At 37.5% G+C, this 27325-nt stretch overlaps 2 protein-coding genes and 1 long non-coding RNA gene across 3 annotated transcripts in view; all 3 read left to right on the top strand.

The window, feature by feature from the left end:
• Window positions 1-310: 310 nt before the first annotated feature.
• LOC127142737 (uncharacterized) lies at window positions 311-5623 on the top strand. Its single transcript, XR_007813769.1, has 5 exons — window positions 311-809; window positions 1789-1860; window positions 2450-2529; window positions 3785-3843; window positions 4616-5623. It is a non-coding gene; the product is annotated as an uncharacterized LOC127142737 (long non-coding RNA).
• Window positions 5624-14200: 8577 nt separating this feature from the next.
• LOC108899118 (transmembrane protein 51) lies at window positions 14201-21540 on the top strand. The gene is made up of 3 exons (XM_018699389.2): window positions 14201-14500; window positions 19238-19663; window positions 19987-21540. The coding sequence occupies exons 2-3, from the start codon at window positions 19251-19253 to the stop codon at window positions 20438-20440; spliced, it is 867 nt and encodes a 288-aa protein (XP_018554905.1). The 5' UTR covers window positions 14201-14500; window positions 19238-19250; the 3' UTR covers window positions 20441-21540.
• Window positions 21541-23237: 1697 nt separating this feature from the next.
• The window catches only part of skib (v-ski avian sarcoma viral oncogene homolog b), a 32234-nt gene continuing 28146 nt past the window's right edge, over window positions 23238-27325 (top strand). The window contains exon 1 of the mRNA XM_018699626.2: window positions 23238-24562. Within this exon, the coding sequence (XP_018555142.1) occupies window positions 23669-24562 (894 nt within the window). The 5' untranslated portion in view covers window positions 23238-23668. The remainder of the gene's footprint in view (window positions 24563-27325) is intronic.

Below are 27325 nucleotides of genomic sequence, written 5' to 3'. Positions count from 1 at the left end.
GTGTTGCATTTATCAGTCATCTGTCAGCTTTTGTTCTCAAAGGTATTTTTAATTAATATATTAGCCTTGCAAGGATTCACTGATATGACACTAGCTGACTTTTCATAACTCTCACCAGTTTTCTTCTGTGTATTTTAAATTCATGAATCATTTACCTCATTTACCTTATGTGATAACTTATGTGGTCTGTGCAGTGTCTTATCTTTTTATATACAGTCTATGGTGATTTAAGTTCATTAAACCTCTCATCCGTTCACTTTTATCTATTTATTCAAGGATTAAACTGTCTCAGTGTGGTAAATCCTCATCTTGTAGAGAAGATCAGGGATGGGGTGGCTGTGGTGATGAAGCTGGACCTGCAGTACATCCACCTGAAGTTTCCGGGGATACTGATCATCTTCTCCTCCACCGCCGCCTGCAGGCGCCAATGAAGGACTGTAAAAAAAAAAAAAAAAAACACTATCAGGGGCAATAAAGTTGCTGTAACTAACTACAGTATACATAAGTGTAAGAGGAGCATGCGAATTCCATGTGGCTCATGTCCAGTTTGTCAAAAAACGTTTCCAAGTAAAGAGGTTTCACCTGCAGATTTCCTACACTGATGACGCGTCTCCTGGGCGGGGCACAGAGGGGCGGAGAGAGGAAGCCGGAAGACAAACTTAAACCAAGTCTGACCGTTTGCTTCTGTTTGCCAGTACTGCGAGAAAGCGTCGTTACCGGAGAGGCCTGGATGCTAAAACAAACTCTGGAGCTGTTTTTTTGGTCGAACATGAGTGAGACTGGACGCTGAACACACTCAAGGCGCGAAGGTAAGGCGAACAGTTAGCGGCTAGCGTTAGCATCTCCGTTAATATCGGAGAGCGTTAGCATTAGCATGACCTTGTAATGATATCGTTTAATTCTGTAATCAGTCGGTTGTATCGCGTGGGTAAGAGTGTGTTTGAGTTTATGTGACTGAGGCGTCCCTGATACGAGTTGTGGGCACCTAACATGGACGAATGATACCACAGTGGGCTTTTGGTTATATGTGTAAATCCCTGTTTGTATTTGTGTTCACTTAACCGACATTTTGCACCTCTTTGTCATCTTGTGTTCCATCCTGGTCATTTTTAACCCAGTTTATGGTGGTTTATCATAAATTTATCATCGGTTTGTGGCCATTTGTGGTGATTTTATATTTACTTCTAGCTGACTCTTTTGAACCTGGGTGTTAGCATTAGCATTACTGACGAGGGTTAGCATCAGCTTCGAGCATTAGCATCAGCCTTATCTTTAAATGAAGTGTTGCTGTGCTCCAGTTTGGTCATTTTAAGTCTGTTTTATGGCGGATTATCATGTCAATGTGATCATTTTGTGTCTACCTGTGGTGGCGTCTCTAGCTGGCTGTTTTACATCTACTCATGGTTAGCTTCATTGGGGTTGTTTTGCATGGTGTTGTGTCTTCGTAGTTTTTTGTCTTGTCCATTTAACGTTTCTTTGTGGTCATTTTGTGTTTCAGCATGGCAGTTAAGCATGTCATTGTGATCGTTTTGCGACTTTGTTTGTGGTTATTTGAGACTTTGACTTAAATACAAGCTTGAAAACTAGATTTTAAGTCTGTGCTCCTCCACAATTCTTTCTCTCTGAGATCAATGCAGTTTTCTAGTAGTAGTATTCTAGTAACATAATTAATTTATTCACCTCAAATCTCAAACTGTGATTGTCAAAGCTCTAGTGTTTAGTTTTCACTGTTCAGGTTTTGGAGGCGAACTATTCTTTATAATTAATTAATGGTTCTTTATTTTTCAGGTGTCGTGCTTTACTGGTTCAGCTGCTGCAGCCTGGACAGAAACACCAGCTCTCACCTCACAAACCAAACAGGTATGTGTCCTAAAGATTTGGGAAAATATGTTGATGAACTTAATTATTAATGATAATAACAAGGTTATTGTTTAAATCCTTGGTATTTAATAAGTTTGGTGTTGAATAATATAATAACTGATTAATCATTTCTATAAATTGTCAGAAAGCAGTTCTAGTTATAATATTTTTTAAAAACTCAAAATAGTTGTCAGTTAATTTTCTGCTTGTGGTCTGAAGTATATTTAAAAATACCAAAAGTTAAAACCTGCTTTCAAAAATGTACTTAGGTGAAAGTTTTTATTATGCATTTCTCAGTAACATAAATTATACCAATTAATATAGAAATGTAAGTTTTGAGATAATAATTTTAGTTAATTTTTTACCAAATATTTATTGTTATTGATTCCTAAAGATATGATGCTTTTTCTTGTCATATGTGACAGTAAACATCCCATTATCTGAGATACTCCTGTAATGTTTGGAAAATGTTCTGTTTCGACTGTAACATTGAATATTTGTGTTGTTTTGGGGTTAAACTATTGACGAGGAATAGGTTATAGTGTATTGATCATTTTCCTTTGTATGTTTCTCTTTTTATTACCCCCAGGTGTCACCACTTCGTCCATCATCACAGAGAGTCTTCGTACACTAAAGAAGTTCTTTGAGACCAGGACAGAGGTAATGCAGGTAATTCACAAACAGCTTTACATCACCTGTCCAACACAGAGCACTGACATTAAATTATATGTCTTCAGTAATTGGTCTTAAGTCTAATTAGTTTGATTTGTCACAAAAAGACTTCACTCATTAAATTTTATTTACATAGTTCATGAATGTACAGTTCAAAGAAAATGAAGAATTTAAACATCAGCTCTCTGTCTCAATCTCCTTCGCTCTTGTTCCTCACTCTCTTAAGCCTGGCTCACACTAACAGATTTTTTAAATGTGAGATAATGTCAGATTTCACAGTTTTGTTCTTATAGTGTGTGATGTGAAGTGAGAAGACCAACACACCACACATAAACAGATTAACCACTAAAAACCAGAGTCTGGACTCTCAGAACTCCAAATCTCACAACTTTAGACTAAACAAACATGGCGGATGATGATGTCTCTTGTTTGTTGTGCTTCCATCTTCAGTCACTTTACTTCCTGATTGGATATTGTTCCGTTCCACATGACAATCCCCAGAGTGCATGCTCAGCTTTCCTCTGTGTCCCCCCCGCACAACAGGATTTCTGTACAGAAATTTTGAGCATGTTCAATATTTATCAGGTCAGCCCTGGTCGTCTTCGGAGCAGATCAGGGATGGTAAAATCACTCTGAACACACCTCACACCACAGAACAATCTGACAAGATCATCCTTAGAACCAACCGATAATCAGACCTTTGCTGGCCTTGATCAGGAGGGGGGATTTGGGTCGATAATTGTCCCAATTATCTTTTGGTGTGTACCCCGCTTTATTCTTTCTAATTCTTTCTACATCCTTCTCTGTGTCTTTCTTGCTCACGTGTTCTCTCCATCTCTGTCTCTCCCTCACTCTGTCTTTCTCATAGGTACCGTAAATCAAAGCGTGAGGAATATATTCAGTTTGGTTTCACACTAGAAACATCATTTTGAACTAAATTTGGTTAATAGAAGTAACCAAATTTAGTACAAATTTTAACTGATTTTGGAGGGAAAAACATTTGTCTCCACTGCTGTTGTGTGAATATGAGCTTCTTCTGTCTTTGCGTATAAAGTAAATTTAACTCTTGGACTAGTTCTGATTACTTGAGAACCAGTTAGTCCACACTCTGGTTTCTTTGTAGATTTAGTGTCTTTTACCTATCTATCTTTTGACAGATTGAAGTTCAATACCCAGAGACTCTCTGTGCTTTTATTCTCATGTGTTAAAAGTCACATCTTTATATTAATGTTTGTTGTGTCTTTCTCCACAGGATTCAAACTTCAACCATTAAATCACAGAGAGAAGAGACAGACATGAAGACATTTCAAGGTCAGTGTTAGTTTATTTTTTTCAGTCTGACTGTCATTATCTCAGCTGCAAACTCTATGTCTTAGTATTTTTCAACAATGTAGTGGCAAAAAATAAGTCTGAAAAATGTGTATAGCAAAAGACATATAAATTAAACAAAAAATACAAAACCCTAGATTAGAACAACAACAGAGAGGTAGAGAATAGAAACCCCTTTAATTAAATATGTCTAAAAAAAAAACTTTTCATAAATAAATTGAAAACCTTATACATAAATACATATCTGTAAAACCTTAAATAAAAATATGTTTCAAACCTTAAAGGAATAGGTCTAAAAAAGGATAAAACATTTAAAAAACAGGTCTGATAAATAAGGTAAAAACCTTCAAAAATTGGTCTAAGAATTAAGCATTAAACTTAAAAAAACTAAATTTAGAACCTTAATAAAGTCAAAACAATAAGTATCAATTCATGCAAAGATAATGACAAACATTTGACCACAAGGAAGCGCTTGTTAGGGTTCATGTAGTTATGAGCACATTTTCCAAAGATGAACATGTCTGTTCAGCATCTTTGTGATCATTTTGTTGCTTACAGTACAGTTGTTAATTAAATAGTTGTATCATAAGCAGTTGAATGTTCTCCCAGGTGTTTATTGAAGACATATTAGACCATTATAAATGGTAGAGAAAAACAGTGTCATTTTAACAACAGTTAGATGTTAGAGGTCTTTTTTTAATCTAACTAACAGCTTTGTAACACTTCTGATTTTTGTTTCTTTTATCCACTTCAGGTCTTCAGCTGCTGTTTTCTCCTCCTGCAGAGACAAGAATACGTGTTAATCACAGGAACTGATCAGTAAAGCTATTATTCCTATTATCCCTAAAATGACCTTATTCATTGTTGACACCTATTTACAGTGACTTAAACTAAACTTTTTACAATTCATTCAGTATCATGTTAGGATGTTTTTCAAATTATCACAGTCACATTAATAACTGGAAATAGTTCTCAAACACTTGATTCAATTTTATTTGTATAGCGCCAAATCACAACAAAAGTAATCTCAAGGCACTTTTCATAAAGAGCAGGTCTAGACCATAGTCTTTTTAAAATATGGGATTTATAGAGACAGACCCAACAAATCCCACCCTGAGTAAGAACCTATTGTAATTACTTCATAGTTATCTCTCAAATTTCACAGAGATAGATAAACATGAAAATAATTTGAACTGTACTGTTGCTTAAATTATTGTTATTTAGTGATTAATTATTTCTCAAGGTTAATAAGGTTTTTTGTTAAAACAACTTTTACTTAATAAACTGCTGTTTTTTTTTTTTTTACAACCTATGCTATTGCATTTTCTTGTGACATCTTTTAATGACAGAATACAGTGACATTTTCACCGCACTTTATATTATACTTTTTTAAAATGTTATTTTAATAATCTTATGCCTTAGAATACTATAACTCTTTTATGCCTTATTATATTATGACATTCAACTGAAGACAAAGGAACTTTGTTTTCCATAAACGCACACATATTTAACACACTCACACCTCTACACAGTGTTTGTGGGTTTAGTTAAATTTTGTTTGTCATTTCACCAAGAGTGCAATATCAGTATTCAAATCCAATCTATTACTGTGTACATAGTCCTGTTCTTACTATTCATATTGTTATATATTATGATGTTTTATATCTTGTCTTGTATATACGACACCCTTTACTGCTAATGCAACACTGAATTTCCCTGCTGTGGGACTGACTTACTCAAATAAATACTTCTGAACACTGAATATTTTGCTGGTCTGTTTAATATTGTATTAAAGTAAATATTTGTAGCCAGAGGGTAGGGTTGTAGTTTTTACCCAGGATTTTTTAGCTTCAATTATACATTTTAATTTCAACCTGCAAGTGGAAATATTTGTCATTTCTGCATTACAAAATAACTATTCTGATATTAATTTAAAAATAGAGAAACACAACTCAGAAGTTGTATTATGACATTTTTTGGTGGTTTTTGACCCCTTAATATACTATGACATTTTTTGGTGGTTTTTGATCCCTGACTATACTATGACATTTTTTGACCATTTTTCATGCCTTACTATATTATGATATTTTTTGACCATTTTTCATGCCATACTATATTATGACATTTTTTGGTGGTTTTTGATCCCTGACTATACTATGACATTTTTGGTGTTTTTGACTCCTTACTATACTATGACATTTTTTGACCATTTTTCATGCCTTACTATATTATGATATTTTTTGACCATTTTTCATGCCTTACTATATTATGACATTTTTTGACCATTTTTCATGCCTTATTATACTATGGCATTTTTTGGTGGTTTTTGACCCCTTACTATACTATGACATTTTTGGTGGTTTTTGATCCTTTACTACACTATGACATTTTTTGACCATTTTTGACCCCTTAATATACTATGACATTTTTTTTGACCATTTTTGACCCCTTGCTACACTATGACATTTTTGGTGGTTTTTGATCCCTGACTATAATATGACATTTTTTGACCATTTTTCATGCCTTACTATACTATGACATTTTTTTTTGACCATTTTTGACCCCTTGCTACACTATGACATTTTTTGGTGGTTTTTGATCCCTGACTATACTATGACATTTTTTGACCATTTTTGACCCCTTACTATACTATGACATTTTTTGACCATTTTTGACCCTTTAATATACTATGACATTTTTTGACCATTTTTCATGCCTTACTATACTATGACATTTTTTGACCATTTTTCATGCCTTACTATATTATGATATTTTTTGGTGGTTTTTGACTCCTTACTATACTATGACATTTTTTGACCATTTTTCATGCCTTACTATACTATGACATTTTTTGACCATTTTTCATGCCTTACTATACTATGACATTTTTTGACCATTTTTCATGCCTTACTACACTATGACATTTTTTGACCATTTTTGACCCCTTACTATGACATTTTTTGACCATTTTTGACCCCTTAATATACTATGACATTTTTTGACCATTTTTGACCCCTTACTATATTATGACATTTTTTGACCATTTTTGACCCCTTAATATACTATGACATTTTTTGACCATTTTTCATGCCTTACTACACTATGACATTTTTTGACCATTTTTGACCCCTTACTATACTATGACATTTTTTGACCATTTTTCATGCCTTACTATAATATGATATTTTTTGAAGATTTTTCATGCCTTACTACACTATGACATTTTTTGACCATTTTTGACCCCTTGCTACACTATGACATTTTTTGGTGGTTTTTGACACCTTACTATACTATGACATTTTTTGGTGGTTTTTGATCCCTGACTATAATATGACATTTTTTGACCATTTTTGACCCCTTACTATACTATGACATTTTTTGACCATTTTTGACCCCTTGCTACACTATGACATTTTTTGGTGGTTTTTGATCCCTGACTATAATATGACATTTTTGACCATTTTTCATGCCTTATTATACTATGACATTTTTGGTGGTTTTTGACTCCTTACTATACTATGGCATTTTTTGACCATTTTTGACCCCTTACTATACTATGACATTTTTTGACCATTTTTCATGCCTTACTATACTATGACATTTTTTGTCATACTATATTATGATATTTTTTGACCATTTTTCATGCCTTACTATATTATGACATTTTTTGACCACTTTTTGACCCCTTACTATACTATGACATTTTTTGACCATTTTTCATGCCTTACTATATTATGACATTTTTTGACCATTTTTCATGCCTTACTATACTATGACATTTTTTGGTGGTTTTTGACCCTTTACTATACTATGACATTTTTTGGTGGTTTTTGATCCCTGACTATACTATGACATTTTTGACCATTTTTCATCCTTACTATACTATGACATTTTTTTGGTGGTTTTTGACCCTTTACTATACTATGACATTTTTTGGTGGTTTTTTGATCCCTGACTATACTATGACATTTTTTTGGTGGTTTTTGACTCCTTACTATACTATGACATTTTTTTGACCATTTTTCATGCCTTATTATATTATGACATTTTTTGACCATTTTCATGCCTTACTATACTATGACATTTTTTGGTGGTTTTTGACTCCTTACTATACTATGACATTTTTTGACCATTTTTCATGCCTTACTATACTATGACATTTTTTGGTTTTTGACCCTTTACTATACTATGACATTTTTTTCATTTTTGACCCCTTACTATACTATGACATTTTTTGGTGATTTTTTGACCACTTTACTTACATGTTACTATATTATGACATTTTTTTTGACCATTTTTGACCACCTTACTATACTATGACATTTTTTGGTGGTTTTTGACACCTTACTATACTAATTGACATTTTTGTGGTTTTTGATCGCCTTTACTACACTATGACATTTTTTGGACCATTTTTGACCCACTTATCTATACTATGACATTTTTTGACATTTTTTGACCATGACCCTTACTATACTATGACATTTTTTGACTCATTTTTTCATGCCTTACTATACTATGACATTTTTTGACCATTTTTCATGGCCTTACTATACTATGACATTTTTTGGTGTTTTTTGACTCCTTACTATACTATGACATTTTTTGGTGATTTTTGACCCTTACTATACTATGACATTTTTTTGTTTTTGATGCCTTACTATACTATGACATTTTTTGACCATTTTTGACCCCTTACTATACTATGACATTTTTTTGATTTTTGGTGACATTTTTTGGTGATTTTTGATACTATACTATGACATTTTTTGGTGATTTTTGATGACCTATTTTTGGTGATTTTTGATACTATACTATGACATTTTTTGACCATTTTTGATACTATACTATGACATTTTTTTTTTGATGCCATACTATACTATGACATTTTTTTTTTTGACCCTTACTATACTATGACATTTTTTATTTTTGACCCCTTACTATACTATGACATTTTTTGGTGATTTTTGACCCCTTACTATACTATGACATTTTTCATTTTTGATACTATACTATGACCCTTACTATACTATGACATTTTTGACCATTTTTGACCTTACTATACTATGACATTTTTGGTGATTTTTGACCTTACTATACTATGACATTTTTTGACCATTTTTGACCTTACTATACTATGACATTTTTTGGTGATTTTTGATGCCTTACTATACTATGACATTTTTTGGTGATTTTTGACCCCTTACTATACTATGACATTTTTTTGACCATTTTTGACCCTTACTATACTATGACTTTTTTTTTTGACCCTTACTATACTATGACATTTTTGACATTTTTTACTATACTATGACATTTTTTTGACCATTTTTGACCCCTTACTATACTATGACATTTTTTTTGATTTTGACCCCTTACTATACTATGAATTTTTTTTTGACCCTTACTATACTATGACATTTTTTGATTTTTGACCCTTACTATACTATGACATTTTTTGACCATTTTTGACCCCTTACTATACTATGACATTTTTTGACCATTTTTGACCCCTTACTATACTATGACATTTTTGACCATTTTTGACTATGACATTTTTTTTTTACTTACTATGACATTTTTTGGTGATTTTTGACCTTACTATACTATGACTTTTGTACTATGACATTTTTTTTTTTTGATGCCATACTATACTATGACATTTTTTGATTTTTGACCCCTTACTATACTATGACTATGACATTTTTGACCATTTTTGACCCCTTACTATACTATGACTTTTTGACCATTTTTGATACTATACTATGACGACTATGACATTTTTGGTGATTTTTGTTTTTTTTTTGACCCTTACTATACTATGACATTTTTGACCATTTTTGACCCCTTACTATACTATGACATTTTTTTGACATTTTTGATATACTATGACATTTTTTTTTTGACCCCTTACTATACTATGACATTTTTTATTTTTTTACTATACTATGACATTTTTGCTTTTTGACCCCTTACTATACTATGACATTTTTTTTTTGACCTTACTATACTATGACATTTTTTGGTTTTTTGACCTTACTATACTATGACATTTTTTGACCCCTTACTATACTATGACATTTTTTGGTGATTTTTGATGCCTTACTATACTATGACATTTTTTGACCATTTTTGATGCCATACTATACTATGACAGATTTTTGATGCCTTACTATACTATGACTTTTTTGATTTTTGACCCTTACTATACTATGACATTTTTGGTGATTTTTGACCCTTACTATACTATGACATTTTTTGACCATTTTTGACCCCTTACTATACTATGACATTTTTTTGACCATTTTTGACCCCTTACTATACTATGACATTTTTTGGTGATTTTTGACCCCTTACTATACTATGACATTTTTATTTTTGATACTATACTATGACATTTTTGACCATTTTTGACCCCTTACTATACTATGACATTTTTTGACCATTTTTGACCCCTTACTATACTATGACATTTTTTTTGATTTTTTGCCTTACTATACTATGACATTTTTTTGACCATTTTTGACCCCATACTATACTATGACATTTTTTTGATTTTTGATACCATTTTTGACTATACTATGACATTTTTTGGTGATTTTTGACCCCTTACTATACTATGACATTTTTTTACCATTTTTGACCTTACTATACTATGACATTTTTATTTTTGACTTACTATACTATGACATTTTTTGACCATTTTTGACCCCTTACTATACTATGACATTTTTTGGTGATTTTGATGCCTACTATACTATGACATTTTTTGGTGATTTTTGACCCTTACTATACTATGACATTTTTTGGTGATTTTTGACCCCTTACTATACTATGACATTTTTTTTTTTGATGACTATACTATGACATTTTTTTTTTTTACCTTGATACTATACTATGACATTTTTTTGTTTTGTGACAATTTTGACCCCTTACTATACTATGACTTTTTTGACCATTTTTGACCCTTACTATACTATGACATTTTTGGTGATTTTTGACTATGACTTGATGCCTACTATACTATGACATTTTTTGATTTTGATGCCTTACTATACTATGACATTTTTTGACCATTTTTGACCCCTTACTATACTATGACACCTACTATACTATGACATTTTTTTGATTTTTTGGACTATGACATTTTTGATTTTGTGACATTTTTTGTTTTTGACCCCTTACTATACTATGACATTTTTTTGACCATTTTGACCATACTATACTATGACATTTTTTGGAGATTTTTGACCCCTTACTATACTATGACATTTTTTGGGATTTTTTGACCCCTTACTATACTATGACATTTTTTGGTGATTTTTGATGCCTTACTATACTATGACATTTTTTGCATTTTGATGCCTTACTATACTATTGACATTTTTTGACCATTTTTGACCTTACTATACTATGACATTTTTTTGGTGATTTTTGATGCCTTACTATACTATGACATTTTTGGTGATTTTTGACTATACTATGACATTTGGTGATTTTTGACCCTTACTATACTATGACATTTTTTGACCATTTTGACCCCTTACTATACTATGACATTTTTTGACCATTTTTGATGCCTTACTATACTATGACATTTTTTTTTTGACCCCTTACTATACTATGACATTTTTTATTTTTGACCCCTTACTATACTATGACATTTTTTGGTGATTTTTGACCCCTTACTATACTATGACATTTTTGTGTTTTGTGCCTTACTTACTATGCATTTTTGGTGATTTTTGATGCCTTACTATACTATGACATTTTTTGACCATTTTTGATGCCTTACTATACTATGACATTTTTTGGTGATTTTGATGCCTTACTATACTATGACATTTTTTGCCATTTTTGATGCCATACTATACTATGACATTTTTTGGTGATTTTTGATGCCTTACTATACTATGACATTTTTTGGTGATTTTTGACCCCTTACTATACTATGACATTTTTTGGTGATTTTTGACCCCTTACTATACTATGACATTTTTTGACCATTTTTGACCCCTTACTATACTATGACATTAGTTCTATTAGTACAGATTACTTATACATTATTTTTATACAGTAGATTACTTCTGTTATTACACATTTCTGATATATTGAATACAGAACATAAACAGTGTCAGTGCTCTGTGTTGGACAGTTGATGTAAAGCTGTGATTTACCTTGTATCTGAAATTGGTATGGTCTCATAGAACTTCTTCATTGTACAAAGACTCTGTGATCGTGGACCATGTCTCTGTGATCGTGGACAATGTCTCTGAGATTATTGACAAAGTCTCTGTGATCATAGACAATGTCTTTGTGACCGTGGACCGATGTCTCTGAGATCATAGATGGTGTCTCTGTGATCATCAGCAATGTCTCCATGATCGCGGGCAATGCCTTCAAATCGGTGACCCCCGTCTCCGCCGATTCTATCGCAAGGTCTCTACGAAGCATGGGACAATGTCTCTGATCAAGGACAACGTCTCTCTCATCTTTGACAAGGTCTCTGCGATCATGGACAATATCTCTGATCATGGACGATGTCTCCCTCATCCTCAACAATGTCTCTCCGATCATGGACCATGTCTCTGCGATTGTGTACGATGTCATGGGCGAGGTGGTGACACCTGGAGGGAATCAAAGAGAAACATACAAAGGAAAATTATAAATATTCTACTACCTATTTCTCATCAACAGTTTATTTGCTATGCCGAACTATACTATGACATTTTTACAGCTTAATATTCTATCACATTTTTAGATCTTGCTACACTGACATATTTACGCCTTACTATAATAAGACATTTTTTGACATTTTTGATGTTTTACTATACTGTGGTGTTTTTTGACATTTTTGACCACATGCTATACTGTGACATCTTTGATGTCTTACTATAACATGACATTTTTACCTATATTTTGAATTACCATTACTTCTGCATTGCCTTTATATTACAGATTTCTTTTACTGTTACCTCTAATATTAGATTACTTTTCCCATTACATAATACTTTCCTTATTACAAATTACTTCTAAAAAAGTTTACTGTTGCAAATTACATCCATTAACAGATTATTTTGACTATTATATCTTAATTAATGGGCGAATTGATGACACCTGGAGGAAATCAAAGAGAAACATACAAAGGAAAATGATTGATTCACTACTACCTATTCCTCATCAGTTTAACCATGAAACCATAGAGAAATATTCAACATTACAGCTGAAACAGAACATTCAACAATATTGTTTTATATGGTGTAGTCTAGTATGTCTAGCACATACTAGTCAAGAATGTCTGATCATGTACAAACAAACGCAAGTTAAGACATTTTTCAATCCCATTGTGACTGATCGTTAACGATAACAATCCAATACAGAAATTTTGGCATTTGTTGGTTTTTTTTTTTTAACTTAAGAACATGTTAGGGGTACCCATGTCATGTCAGGGGCGCCTCAGTCACGGAAACACAAACACACTCTTACCCACGCGATATAAACGACCGAAATGGAAATAAGGTCAAAATTTTTAATTTAAAGAGAGGGCTAATGCTAACACTCGCCGCTAACACAAATGCTAACGCTAGCCGCTAGCTAGTTCGCTCCGTAGCCTTACCTTACCGCAGGTGTATTCAACGTCCAGCCTCACTCGTGTTCGACAAAAAGCAGCTCCATCCGGGCTTTGCGGTAACCAACTTTTATTTGGTAATTAACTTTTCTCATAGTACTGACAAACCGAAGCAACGATTCAGTTTTCCAACTTCCGCCTCTCTACGCTCCTCCCCAAAGGTCACGACCGATGACGACACACGCAAGCCAACAACGGCAGAAAAAAACGCCTGTTGGTCAGCTGACTCTGTTCCGACTCAGATCAATTATTTCCTGTGGTTATATCTTCCAAAATTGATCTAAGTTATTTGATCTCCTCTCTCTGACAGCTCACGTTTTACATCTGTGCACCACTATAGTTTTCATTTCCGGATAGAAGCTGTTTATCAGTTTAGTTTTGGAGTTTGTTATTGTAGAGGAAGTAATGTCCTCATTGGTCAGATTTTTAATCCTTCACATTTCACTTTTTTTAATTAAAAAATTAAAAAGTGATCCCCCCAGAGGTGTTGCACCTGAACACACCGTCCTGGATGTTTTTATACTTTAAATTTTCTTCTTCATGCTTTTCTGGCCTGAAATGTTTAGAACAACAACAGGGGAGCAGTCTTTTTTTTTTTTTTAAAGTACAGAACAGCTGTGCAGGTTTTCTTAAATTTATTTATATTTATCAGTTTCCGTCTGTATCTGTCCCATTAATGTGTCCCCAGAGGAAGTTTAACTGATCAGCGCTAGGACCAAGAGGAAAACAGGTCACAGACACACTTTACAGCCAGGGGAGGGGAGGGTTCGCCACGGCTGGAATTTGAACGAAGTTCCTGTCAACTATAGTATTGTTATCTGTAGCGGAAAATATTGTATGAATAAATCCGCTCTGTTATTTTAAAAGAAAAAAATCTGATAAGGCCGTCAGCTGTCGCGTCTATGTTTTATTCCTCTTTCAACTCTGTGTCTGATCTTCCTGAAAACACCTGCGTGACTCAGGTAACTCACCGATGAAGAGGGAAGTCCTTGGATACTGAGCAGTGAAAAGGTAAGGCCTCCTCCAGATCACCTTCACCGCGACAGATCTTGAGCAAGACCATTATCGGTTTAACCCGATGTTGTGTTTGGGTTGTGATCTTTTCTGTCTCAGGTGTTAAATCAGAGCAGTGTCCGCATAAGTTGAGTTCACAGTGTCGGTCCTGTGGAGGGACAGGTCCTCCTTCAGAGGTCCCTTCCTACTTCACAAACAATGAAAGCGCTGGCTGCAGACCGACTGAAGGACAGGGACACTTGCACCATTTTTAACCACTTTACTGCACACTAATGTGTCACTGGTTGAGCTGCTGATGTAACTAATTTAGTAGCCCAATAAAAATAGCACTGAGGCCTGTGTTCTTTACAGCACAGACTGTTTATAATGCGTGAAATGCACTGATGTTGAACAGGACACACCCATACATGCTGTCCAGCAGGCATGCAACAAAAACTACACAAGATTCAACATATATGTGTAAATGTATAGGGAGTAAAAGAGACGCAAAAGTTCAACATACGGTGTCATGTTGTTTTTGTTGATGATTGAATGATGATGATGATAATGCAGTGCATGTGGTCCTGCAATATGTGACACTGTACATTACAAGTCATCCACAGGACATATGTTGCTAAACACAGAATTAACTGTATACCGCTGTATATTCATTCAGCAAATTCCTGTCAGTTTTATAGATTTACAAACACCTGAGATCAAACCATGGATGCACCAAACTGGAGCAAGTCAAGAGCAAATCAAGTTTATCTCGAGACCAGAACCAGTTCAAATAATAACTGATATACTGCTGCTTGTATTTTGACACATCAGTACATGAAGATTGTTGTCCAGTACATTTGTTTACTCAGATTTAAATCAGGGATGCACCAGTTCAGCTTTTTCTTTCCTCTTACTGATACCAACATCTGCCAATACCAGTCAAACACCAGTTCTGTCTTTTAGTCAAGGTAACATGAGGCCAAGGAAAACTAAGTATAAGGCTCGCTGTGACTGAATGAATGTAACTGATAGCAAAACACTGAAATTTATAATGATATTGACATAAAAACAGTATTTACTGTGGTGCAGTCACGTCAGAGCTGATAAAGACAGTATTGGCAGCAATACTGATCCAGCATACTTGATCAATACATCCCTTTACCAAAGTGCAAAGAGTCTCATGCTTTTTGACCCTCACGGAGTGTGTGTACTAGTATGACTGAAATCAATATCATGACATCAATATGAATATTTTCCAACGTCAATACATGATTATGTGAAAAGCTGATGTAAAATGACATCAGGAATCAATCTGATGTAAAATACAGTGAACCGCGCTCTCCTGTTATACATCAGACTAATAAAATGATCTCAGCTTACAGTACCTGCTCGCTCCGAAGCTTTCGCTCATATCACACGGTCCTGATCAGCAGATTACATTCGCTCAGATGTCACAGAATTGTTGATGTGGAAACTTTGGAGCACCTGTAGAGCTGAGATTGTTTTGTCATCTGCCTCTTCCAAAGTCAACAATAACCTGTCAAACTCAAAAAGTTCACAGACTTACTTTTTTAGTTTTCACATACAATGTGCCTATTTTGTACTATTTTTTAATTATTGCTTTTGTCTTATAATCTGCACTATGCGGGTCAGGGAGATGCTTTGCTGTTTTGTTGTTTTACATGGTGACAGTGAAGATACATGATATATTGTGATGATCACAATATGATTCCACTGAAAGTCAATAGACTAATATTTATAAAATTATTGTCCATCACCTCTCTATTGACTCAATTAACTGAAGTCCTATCAATACTTTTTACTGACAGCTCAGATCAAATAGTGTTTTCCAGATTGCTGCGTCTTATCCTTTTTAACACAGACACAGTGTCTGCAGCCATTTCAATGTCAAAGCTGAACTGAGTTAAATATCTGTGGGAAAAGAAGGAAACATCTGCTCCAGTATAACAACAAAATACACTACTGATGCCAGTGTATCAATAACATCTTCCAGTTGACCAAAGATCAGTTATTTTCCCCATCATTAGCAGCAGTTCAAGCCTCTCTGAGTCATGCATACCCAGCATTCAGGACCCTTGCATTAACATAACTCAGTCCTCCCTGCCTATCCCATCATTCCTGTGTCAGACATGAAGGGTTGGACTAATTAATTGGCATTTATGTACACTGCTCAACATGCTTGAAATACTTGGTCCTTTAAATCATGATTGAAAAGTGCATAAGTTAATGTGAGAGGACTGTTCCTCTGTGTCACTGAACAGAGCAGCAGGTGATGGGGAGGTAATGCTGGATGGATGCTTGCTTGCTCGACCTTGTGCAAAATTTCTGAAGTGTTAATAGAGGCTGCACTGATATGATAGATTTCTGAAATGCTTTAGACCTGAGGTACAAAAGGACTCAACTAACAAGTTAGCATTTTGTTTAAATTGCGAATTTCCTGCATTTTAAGCTAATGCTCTGTGTCGTCGTAAACAAAGGTGAAGTCATTTATCATCCATGTCACCTCAAATATTTGCCCTGAAGTATTCTGCCCTGCCCTGAAAAGAGGAAACTGACAAAAATGACTTGACCATTTGATTCATCTGTTCCATGTCTGTGCATATCTGAGCTACATAATCTGCAACGTGAACCAAGCATGAGCAAAACTACAGTCACAGTCAGTTACTTTCAGCTGGCCAGATATCTGATGTCTGATATCCTGGCATCTTCGTCTTTCCTCATCTTTTCCTGCTTTGCAGTGACATAGGATTTTCAGGGTGAATAAAGTGTTAGCACACTGGGATAAATACGGAATTTAATAGATAATATAAAGTTATAAAGTTTCCATTTGTTTACAGACCATTTGAGTAATAAACACCTTTTAATATTTTAATATTAAATAGTCAGTGATGCAGTGATTCATACAAAACAGAGCAGCCCCAGCATCTAAGAAATTGTAACCACAAATCATATTGTTTAGAGAGCAGCTCAGTGCACTGTGTATAGTTAAGGAAAATAGAGAGTAGAGTCTGTGGCCATAAATATTTGAGTATTGTTATGCTTATATGCATATTAATATGTGGACTACAGTGGTAGTATGTAGAACATTTTCCTCACACCACCACCTTTAGTACCAATGGACCATTTTATGAACTTCACAGTACAACCTAAACATTCCTGCTGACCAGGTGGAGACCAGATGTGGAGCTTTAATGGCTGCAATCTCCTCTCTTTCTTTTTTGAATGGATACTTCCTATAGGATGTCATGTAGGATGTGAACGTGTTTCCAAACACTTAACTTTGGCTCGAGTTCGTGGAACAGTCTGAACATGAGTCACCTCAGTAGAGCACATTTCCGATGAGGCTGTTTGTTTCATAGCGGTGGTTCCCATCTGGGAGGTCGTGGCCAACAATCATCATAGGAAAGAAGAAAAAAATTATTTATGTGACACTAAATTATGTTCATTTTTTCAGCCTGTTGTATAATTGAGCCTTTTTTCTTGTAACAATTATCCTAATTAAACAATCTAGGAAGGAAAAGTCACTCTGTGGTTAACTACTCACAGATTGTGGATATGACACAAGTTGACATTGCTTTGTGAGGGTGAGGGGTGAGAAGCACTTTTTTATTGTATGAATAACCCTAGTTTGGTGTTTAGTTTGTATTTAAAGCAGCTATCATGGATATTTTTACAACAACAACGTATCAAACAACAATGTGACAGTGTTAAAGGCATCGGTTGTAGTCATGAACCTACAGAGAATTAGAGAAGTCATTGTTTAGCTGTTTAACTTCACTCTCACTGCTCTTATAATATTGTTTTCTATACTCTACCTGTCCAGCACCAATCAGAAGACAGACAAAGTTAGTGCTAAAGAGCCAAATATTTCCCTCAGGAGTTGGTGAAGACCAAAAATAGAACTAAAAGAGACGCATTCATGGCTGGAAACATGACTTCTAATAAATGATAATGTTGCTTTGTAGTTGTTGGATTCCTAAAGAACAAGTTCAACAGATAAAAGGCTGATAACTATATCTGTGTTGAGTTTATAACTTGTTTCTGCTGCCCTTAAGTGGCCAAAGAAAATCAGCTGTTACAGGTTTAACATTTACAGGGACAAAATAACATGAACACTGAGAAGCACAGCTCACAAGCTTCACAGAAGTCCTGCAGGGTCATGTCTGTTACCCCTATGTCTGTTCTTTCATTGTGTCGCACTGTATCAAAATTAATGTTGAGTAATTGCATGAATTATAGTTAGGTTACTAAATACCATCACCATGACCATGACCATTTTGTGTCACTCCATTCTTCAAGTGTGAGTCATTCCTCTCAGTGATACTGTCTTTCAAGCTCATGTTTGTCGTGTTAAGACATGTGTGGACCAACCACCACACAACCTGTTTTCCCACCACGCTGCTGCGCCCCTATCACTCAAAATGTAGCAGTCACAGAAATTATGTGCTGATTTTTATGGTGGTGGTGGTAGCTCAGTGGTCGTGGCTTTGGGCTTGAATTGTCTGTAGTGTTAGAGAGGAGTGTAATGGTCATATGTGATCGATGGTATATTAACCATGTAAAGATGAATCTTCTTATGTGCTTGCCTAAACTTGAAGCTTTAGCTGGTATTGTTGTAAGCAAGTGTACTAAACAAAACCAACACTGCTAACAAGTTAGAATCCAGTTAGAATTTGTTTGTGGTTCCTTATCTCTGGTCTCTCATCACTTCATTGATGGTCATCTCTGTTGCAGTTTGTCCGTCAGGATGTGCTCCAGTCGAGGTATATGTGGCGCCAACAGCCGTCCCAACAGGTCGTCCAGCTCAGAGGGCAGCGGCTCAGGCGCCCATTACGCCCTGTGCGCCCTGGGAGTCGGTCTCATCGCGCTGGGCATTGTCATGATTGTGTGGACTGTGATACCCATGGATGGAGAGGCCCCAGGCGGTTCGGCCACAGCATCAGGCAACTCCACCTCAGGGCCTGGAGGTCATGACGAGGCCTCAGACAACACAAAGTCTTCATCAGTGGCCATGGCGCTGGTTGGAGTTGGAGCAGCCATGCTGCTCTTGTCCATTTGCCTCGGTGTGAGGAGCAAGAAGAGAGCACAAAGCAGACGTAACCAGCCAGCGCCGGTAGGAGGCCCCCTCATGGACCATATACCTGGGGAGCAGCAAGAGCCGTGAGTGACTGATGATTTTGCTTAAGTTTTATACTTTGATTTTTTTCTTAGAAGTTCTTAGAAGTTCTGGTAACGCTCAGATTTGGAACATTTGGAAATCTATGATACACAAATTTACTACTGAAGCATTTCACACTGCAATATTTAAAATCCTAAACTTTGTTCAGGATTTGAACATTACTTTTTACTTACTTGGGCACATTTTGGTAAAATAGTTCATATATTCACTAACATGTAGTTGTAAATCCAGGGTCAGAAAGTTGTTTGGATAAAATCCCACATATGCTTTTTAACCGAATGTCACCTCTTGCATTCTTTTCCAGAGCTGCTGATCCAGCTGCGTACAACGTGCCGAGCTACGAGGAGGTCGTTGGCAGCGGCAACTACCCCGTCCGTCAGAGCAACCTTCGCCAGAGCACCTCCCAGCTGCCGTCCTACGAGGACATCATAGCAGCTGTGGAAAACGAGGGAGCAGAGCCCACGAACAATCCCACCGAGGACACCCCTCTCAATGATCCCGCAGCGGCCGCCGCCCAACCTGCTGCCGAGCCTCCGGCCAACCACCCGGGCCTCAAGTCAAACCCCAGCCTGCCCTCCCGCAGCAGCAGCCGTGCCAGCCGTTTACTGCGGCCTCTGCGGGTGAGGAGGATCAAGTCGGACAAACTGCACCTGAAGGACATCCGTCTCCAAATCCGCACCCCCACACAGAATCCAGTCAACATCGAACCCATCACTCCTCCACCTCAGTATGAAAATAAGATGCCTGAATTACAGTAGGAGCTGTCCCTTATTGCCTGCTCCTGATGAGTAAAAATATCTCTACGTTAAATGGACTAATGATAAGATCCATTAGTCCATAAGACCCATTTTCAAGGTTACTATTAAATAGGTTAAGTGTGGCTGGGAGCAGTGTGATGGAGCCTGTGTAGACGCTTTCCTGAGATGAGAATATTACAAGTGAATCTCTCTTTATCAGTGAAGGTCGTGATTGGCATATTTATTCTGTCATAAGACATTATCAGGTCTGTGTGAAAAGATCTGCTTTCAGAGATGAGATTTTTTTTAACTAATGTCAGACATAGGAGAACCTTACAGTTTTATTTAATATGTTTTTCACCTCACCAGGAATTATTATTGTTGTTATATTTTGTGTCTGATTAGTTGTGGACTGTGGAAAATTTGAAATCTTATCTTGTGATTCAAAGGGGGAAAAGGGAAGCTAATTGCCTTGGAGGTTTTTCAGTGGTAACAAGTTTGGTATAAGATGCACCTTGTTGTGATTTATAACTGAAGAAAATGCACTGAGGCCAGGAACTTGTGACTCAACAGTTTGTTTCTGAATGTTTTTCTAAGTTGTTTTTAAACACCTTGCCTGAAAGAAACCAACTCAAATGACCTTTTTGATACAGATAAATAAGAAAAACATTAATGAAACAGTAAAACCAGAAGTAAACTACTGAATAATCTAGTATGAGATGTGATATTGGTAAGGACACATACATTGTTTCATAGGACTTTTATAAGTGTTTAAATGTTGAAATCTCTTTAACTGTGGTGTAATATTTGTAAAAACAACTGATGAATAAATGTTTTTTTTTCTATTTCATTTAGGATCATGTCCAGATTTAATATTTTTGTTGTCAATGAAAATAGACCTTTAATCACTCAGTCATCATCGAAGCCAACATCAGTAAAAAAAACTGAAAAAAAAAGTAGATCTACTCAGTAGAAATTAAACTGCCATCGATACCACACAAATAAGCTGTTGCTGCATTTTCTGATTATTTTTATTTCAGTTAAATAGAGCTGTATTTATTTTTAAGAGATTAATATTGTCTTTGTTCTCTCAGTTAATAAAATCTAACTGTAGGTGTTTACTTTGTTCTTTTTCTACATTGTGTCACCATGACAAACTCTCCAGATATTTAAATAGTTTAGTCCCAATTTGACTTTCTACCTTTGCATCAGTTTTCATGTCTCAACGCTCATTTTTTGATATTTAGCGACCCCCAGTGGTTGAAAAGGGTACTAGACTGAGGTGAGGTGAGGGGTGTTCATTCGTCTTTTCTCCAGTGTTTTTGTATCTAACCTGAACAGGTTCTTTGCCGAGAATGAAAAGGAGCAAGAAAATAATGCAAAGTAAACGTATGAGTGAGAGGAGGTGTTATGAATGTGAAGAATATTTCTTGGTCTCTTGCTGAATTACATCTTCCCACTGCAGCTTGATGTTGATTTGTACATACTGTAATATCAGCATGGAAGTTTTTAACAGTGTCATTTAAGCCTTAGATGCATATTTCACCAGAACCTCGTCCATAAATGAGTAAAAATGCATTTTTTATTAATAATCTACACTGTCTTCATAATTTTGCTCAAAATGATTCTTTTAATTATTGAATGTTATGGTTATATTGATGCTTATTTGTGATTTTAAACACATTTGAAGGCACAGTTATGAATAATATACATCATATGACTGCATGCATTTGAAACTGTTTCTGGCTGTGATCATAGCAGCTTAGCACACTGAGCATTTACTGTACACACCAAGTTTCAACTGCTTTCAGTTTGGTGAGAAAAATATACTTTGTGTACGTAATGTGTCAAGTCTGAACTTGCCATGTGCTGATGCTAATAACATCTGAGTGTGCTGCAGGGTTGATATGATATAGCCTCTCTAACAGACATAACTAATTAAAATTTCCATATACATATGGGTCAGTTTTCATCCACATATGGAAGTAGAAGTAAAAAATGATTTTGATTAATGTATAGCTGCTTATTAAGGTTGTAGCACAAACCTTGATTTAATTGATGGGGGAAATATTAAATCCTTTACTTAAGTACTGGTTTAAGTAGTTTACATGTAAAAGTCCTGCACTGAATGAACTTAAAGTATCAATGCGGACAAATTCCCCTGTGAGTGATATACTATTATTATAGTATTAGACAATCAATGTTGATGCATCCCTGTGCTCCCTAACTATTTTACACACCGTTGGGTGGTTTAATCTACAACATGGCATCATAAACTGTGTTTGTTTTGTAGGTAAACTGTTCATTTGTAAAGTGAAGCTGTAACTGAGTAAAAGCGGAGAAGCTCAAATATGTATTTAAAGTAGCGTAGTTGGGTAAATGGAAGCTACTTAGCTGCTTTCCACGACTGGACGCTGTGTACATTAATCATTACTTTCCATTACTGTGTGATTCAACTGTATCAGGTTGACCTTCAGAAGAAAACACATACAGAATATTCTAGATGCTCTAATGTTAAATCTACGCGTTTAAGAAAAACTTTTTGCTGCTGGAAGTTAAAACTGCTGATCTGCGAGGCTTAAACATTTGAAGTAGCAAAGTTTATTTATATATTTCCAGCATCAACTATATTTTCCTAAGCTCCACCCTCGCCTCAGTTCAGAGGGATTTTTTTCCTCCCCCCCTCTTTCTTTTTTTTCTATGTGCAGCTGCCATGTAGCAGAGGGAGGAACAGTTGGCTGAGGGAAGAGCCAGCCCGGGGAGTCAGTCACATTCCTGGCTGGGATTCAATGACTGAACCAGACACAAACAAACAGAGAGGGCGAGAGAGAGAGAGGGAGAGAGAGAGAGGGAGGGAGAGAGCGAGAGCGAGAGAGACTCACACATTGAGTGAGAGGGGAGACAGACAGAGAGTACGCCAGACTGAGCAGACGAGGCATATTTCGGGCGCACATTTGGAGTGCGTAAAACCGCAGGAGCGCATAGAAACATAGTAACCGGTGATTGTGCGTTGGATAATACGAGTTTTGAGTCTCGGAGTTGTCGACTTTAATTGCGTCTGCTTACAGGAACTGCCCCTATGAATTCAGCAGCCTTCAGTTTTCTGAATGGACGCGCTGGGAAGCTTCTCCGGTGACATGGAAATGCGCGTTATTGAGCGTGTAGCCGGATGCTGAGGACGCCCGATCCGATAAGTCAATTTCAGCTTTCATTTTGAGTTTCGAACTCCCTTTTCTAATCGGCTACAACATGGAGGGTACGAGCTTTCAGCCCCATCCCGGACTTCAGCAAACTCTGAAGCAGTTTCATCTGAGTTCCATGCGCTCGCTCGGTGGACCGGCGGCGTTTTCCGCTCGGTGGCACCAGGACTCACTCTTCGGCAAAGATGGAAAATCCGCAGAGATGATGCTCACCCTGCCGGCACAGACGCCCCCGGTGATGTCCGGTCCACTCTTCATCCCGTCCGACCGCTCCACGGAGAGGTGCGAAACGGTCCTGGAGCGGGAGCCCATCTCCTGCTTCGTGGTCGGCGGCGAGAAGCGACTGTGCCTGCCGCAGATCCTCAACAGCGTCCTGAGAGATTTCTCCCTCCAGCAGATCAACTCGGTGTGCGACGACCTGCACATCTACTGCTCCAGGTGCACGGCGGACCAGCTGGAGATCCTCAAAGTGGTGGGGATCCTGCCCTTCTCGGCCCCGTCCTGCGGGCTGATCACTCAGACGGATGCTGAGCGCCTCTGCAACGCTCTCATCTACGGCGGTACATACCCCCCTCACTGCAACAAGGAGTTGGGCTCCCTGGAGTTGGAGCGAACCGAGAAGAGCTTCAAAGTCTACCACGAATGTTTCGGCCGGTGTAAAGGCTTGTTTGTCCCGGAACTGTACACCGGCCCGAGCGCCGCCTGCATCCAGTGCATGGACTGCAGACTCATGTTCCAACCTCACAAGTTTGTGGTTCACAGTCACAAGAGACTCGAGAACCGGACAGTCCACTGGGGGTTCGACTCCGCCAACTGGCGGGCCTATGTGCTCTTAGACCCGGACTACACCGGAAAAGAGGAGAAGAGTCATCTGGAGCAGCTGCTTAAAGAGTTAAAAGGAAAATATGATCTGACTGGAAAGCTGTCCAGTAAATCTTGCAGAGTAAGTCTGTTCTGTCTCACCTTGTTATTAACCATCACTCATTGTCTTTGTGGAATGCGATTTTGTTTTTGCTTGTATGTGTGCATATTTCAGCAGCCTCAGGCCTTACGACAGCATCTGCATTAATTAACATTAATCTGGAGGAGGCTTCCTTCTCATTAGGCCTGTCTGTGTCTACTCTTGATTGATGGTTTGTATCTTTTCCAAGTGTTGCCAGTCTTATTAGGCGCCCCCAACAGAGTTATAATGCAAATCACATGTCACATCACATCTTTCAGTGTCTGTCCCCTCTGCTCCTGCGCTGTGAAACACCTCGTATAAATACACACTCACCTCATATAGGTCTGTAAAAGGTGACAGGGAAGCCTCCAACCCTCAGCTAACACCCCTGAGCATCCCTCCCATCCTCTAAAACTACCCCCTCCACCTCCCCCAGGGTTACCCAAGGGCATCTGCATTATGATAAATGGAGTCCCGATGATATATTTCATTAGACTGAGAGGTGAGAGGAGGGGGCAGGGGAGCCCATTATGGTGCCACGAGGTGGGGAAGGGGATAAGAGTTTAATGAGGTTTGGGATATGGAAATGTGTGTGTGTGTGTGAGGAGGGGTTGTGGCTGGTCAGGACAGGATAAGATACGCGGTGTGTGTGTGTGTGTGTGTGTGTGTGTGTGTGTCTTGCCTTCCAGGCTCTTTGCGTGGGTCAGAGATGTTTAGTATGGACAAAGGGCCAGGAGACGAGGTGGCTGTTCCTTCGTCACAGAGCAGCTGTTGTGTGGGACTCTGCTAATGAGTGGACATCTCTCTGTATGCATCACCATGGTGCTGCTCCAGCATGAACAGGAGCCAGGAGATGTCTCACAGGGAAACCTCAGTACTCTCTTCAAAAAAAAAAAAAAAAAAAAAATCCTCAAAACGTTGCTGGCTTATAGAAACATGTCTGAAAAAAGAACAAGAGGAAGGTTGTCAGTGTGAGAAGAGATGAGGTTGTGTGGATTTCATCTTCTGTGTCCTTGTTTTCAGTTAAGAAATATTAACGCCAAGCACTTGAAAGCAGCGTCCACGGCTGATTTATATCCTGTTTCCTCAAGAATTGGACACAGACTCCTAACAAAATCTTTGCACTGTCCAGAAATATCTGTCCGTCCAAAGAGAAAAACCTCCCCCCTTGCACCTGTGGCTAATTTCATCCTAACTGCAGTCAGCAGGTCTTGATGTATCACCTGTGAGTTATATATTTTCTCAAAATGGTGAGTCCTGTGCTGACAGTCTTTCAGTACGTGTGATATACACATGGCCTGAGCATCACAGGAGGGAGTGTGGGCGGAGGGGTGGGGGTGAGGGGGGGCAGTGCGTGTTTTGCTGTGGTTCACTGTCAGTCGTGTCCCAGTTAGCAGACAGGCCTGGTCCTCGGGGAGCTGCACACCAGCGCTCTCCCCATACATCAGCCTGACAGGCCAAGCTGCTGAAAGGCCGGACGGGGGCTCGCAGACCGTGCTTGGCTCAGCTTACCCATGAAACAAAAACTCAATGTTATCAGTCTGCCTCAGCCTCCCTCTGATGTCAGAGTGTTTTATTAATAAGTGAGAGCCTCAAAGGTTACCTCCTCTGCCTGTATCATCTGTCTAGACTCCCACCTCATCTACTGTACCTGGTGGCTGGTGCAGATACAGCGCAGCCCCAAAGAAGATGCTGAGGAGACTATTGTTGATGGAGCATATGTTCTATTGTGGATCGGGTTTTGAAGTGGGGTTTTCTGGAGATATTTAGGTGTGATTTCGATTTATTCCAGTTGTTACTGCTAAGCTGCGAATGCAGAATGTGAAACATAACTAGTCTATTTTTCGAAAAAGCTGCAGCCTCCTCACAAAAGCAGAAGCCGGATCAGAGGAGGGAATGAGAGCAGTGAACCATTGTGTCTGTTTTGCATCAAATCCAGCATTTGGTCATTTAGCCCTTTGCCTAATGTGCAGATGAGGGCAGATTGCCGAGAGGAGGCTGCAGACTCTCTCATTCAGAAGATGCAGGGTGTGTGAGCCAGGCCTTGACATGTGTTGTCAAAGGGCCGTAACCTCTGACCTTTCCCCAAACACACTGACCCAGCCATCCCCCATTCTTTTCACACCATCCATTCACATGCCCTTGTGTCCAGTCCACTGGCCAGATGGCTGTCTGATAAAGGACGGAGGGATATACAGTGGACAGACAACAAACATTACTCCCAACTGCAGCTTGATTTCCGACATCATCATTTTAATGCTGTTTATTCAAGATCCTGTTGTTGTCAGAGGACACACTGCCAAAAGATGTAAATTTTATGGAGACCTGAATTTTGAATTTAAAAGCCTCGCTGCTTTGTGTTGAACCTTGCGTGTAATCATTCAAATGTTAACTTGCTGATTAGCATGAAAGTCTTCAAGAAAGAGGATTGGAATTGCAAAAACTTGTTTTTTAAAGCCAAAGTCAAATAGTTCTGAGCATTAACTGTAAAAAAAAAAAAAAATCCCTAAGAACTGAGGGCAATGCCATCAGTCATCTGACTGAGTAGAGAGTAAAAGGGGCTCTGGAGAACAGTGTAGGTCCTCCTTAATGGAATGGATATTAAAGCCATTCAACTGAGGCCAATTTATGCTTTTTCTCATCCCGTTGTTCTCCTCACTCAATGAAATTAGCCTCAAACCTGAAGAAACCAATCAAGTGTGTTTCAAAGGATGAAGGGTTGTGTGTTTTTGGTTATTAGCGTTATTAAAATGAATGAATGAT

This window comes from Lates calcarifer, linkage group LG8 (genome assembly GCF_001640805.2).
Source record: "Lates calcarifer isolate ASB-BC8 linkage group LG8, TLL_Latcal_v3, whole genome shotgun sequence".
Lineage (NCBI taxonomy): Eukaryota > Metazoa > Chordata > Actinopteri > Centropomidae > Lates > Lates calcarifer.
This window is presented reverse-complemented; position numbering and strand designations above follow the sequence as displayed.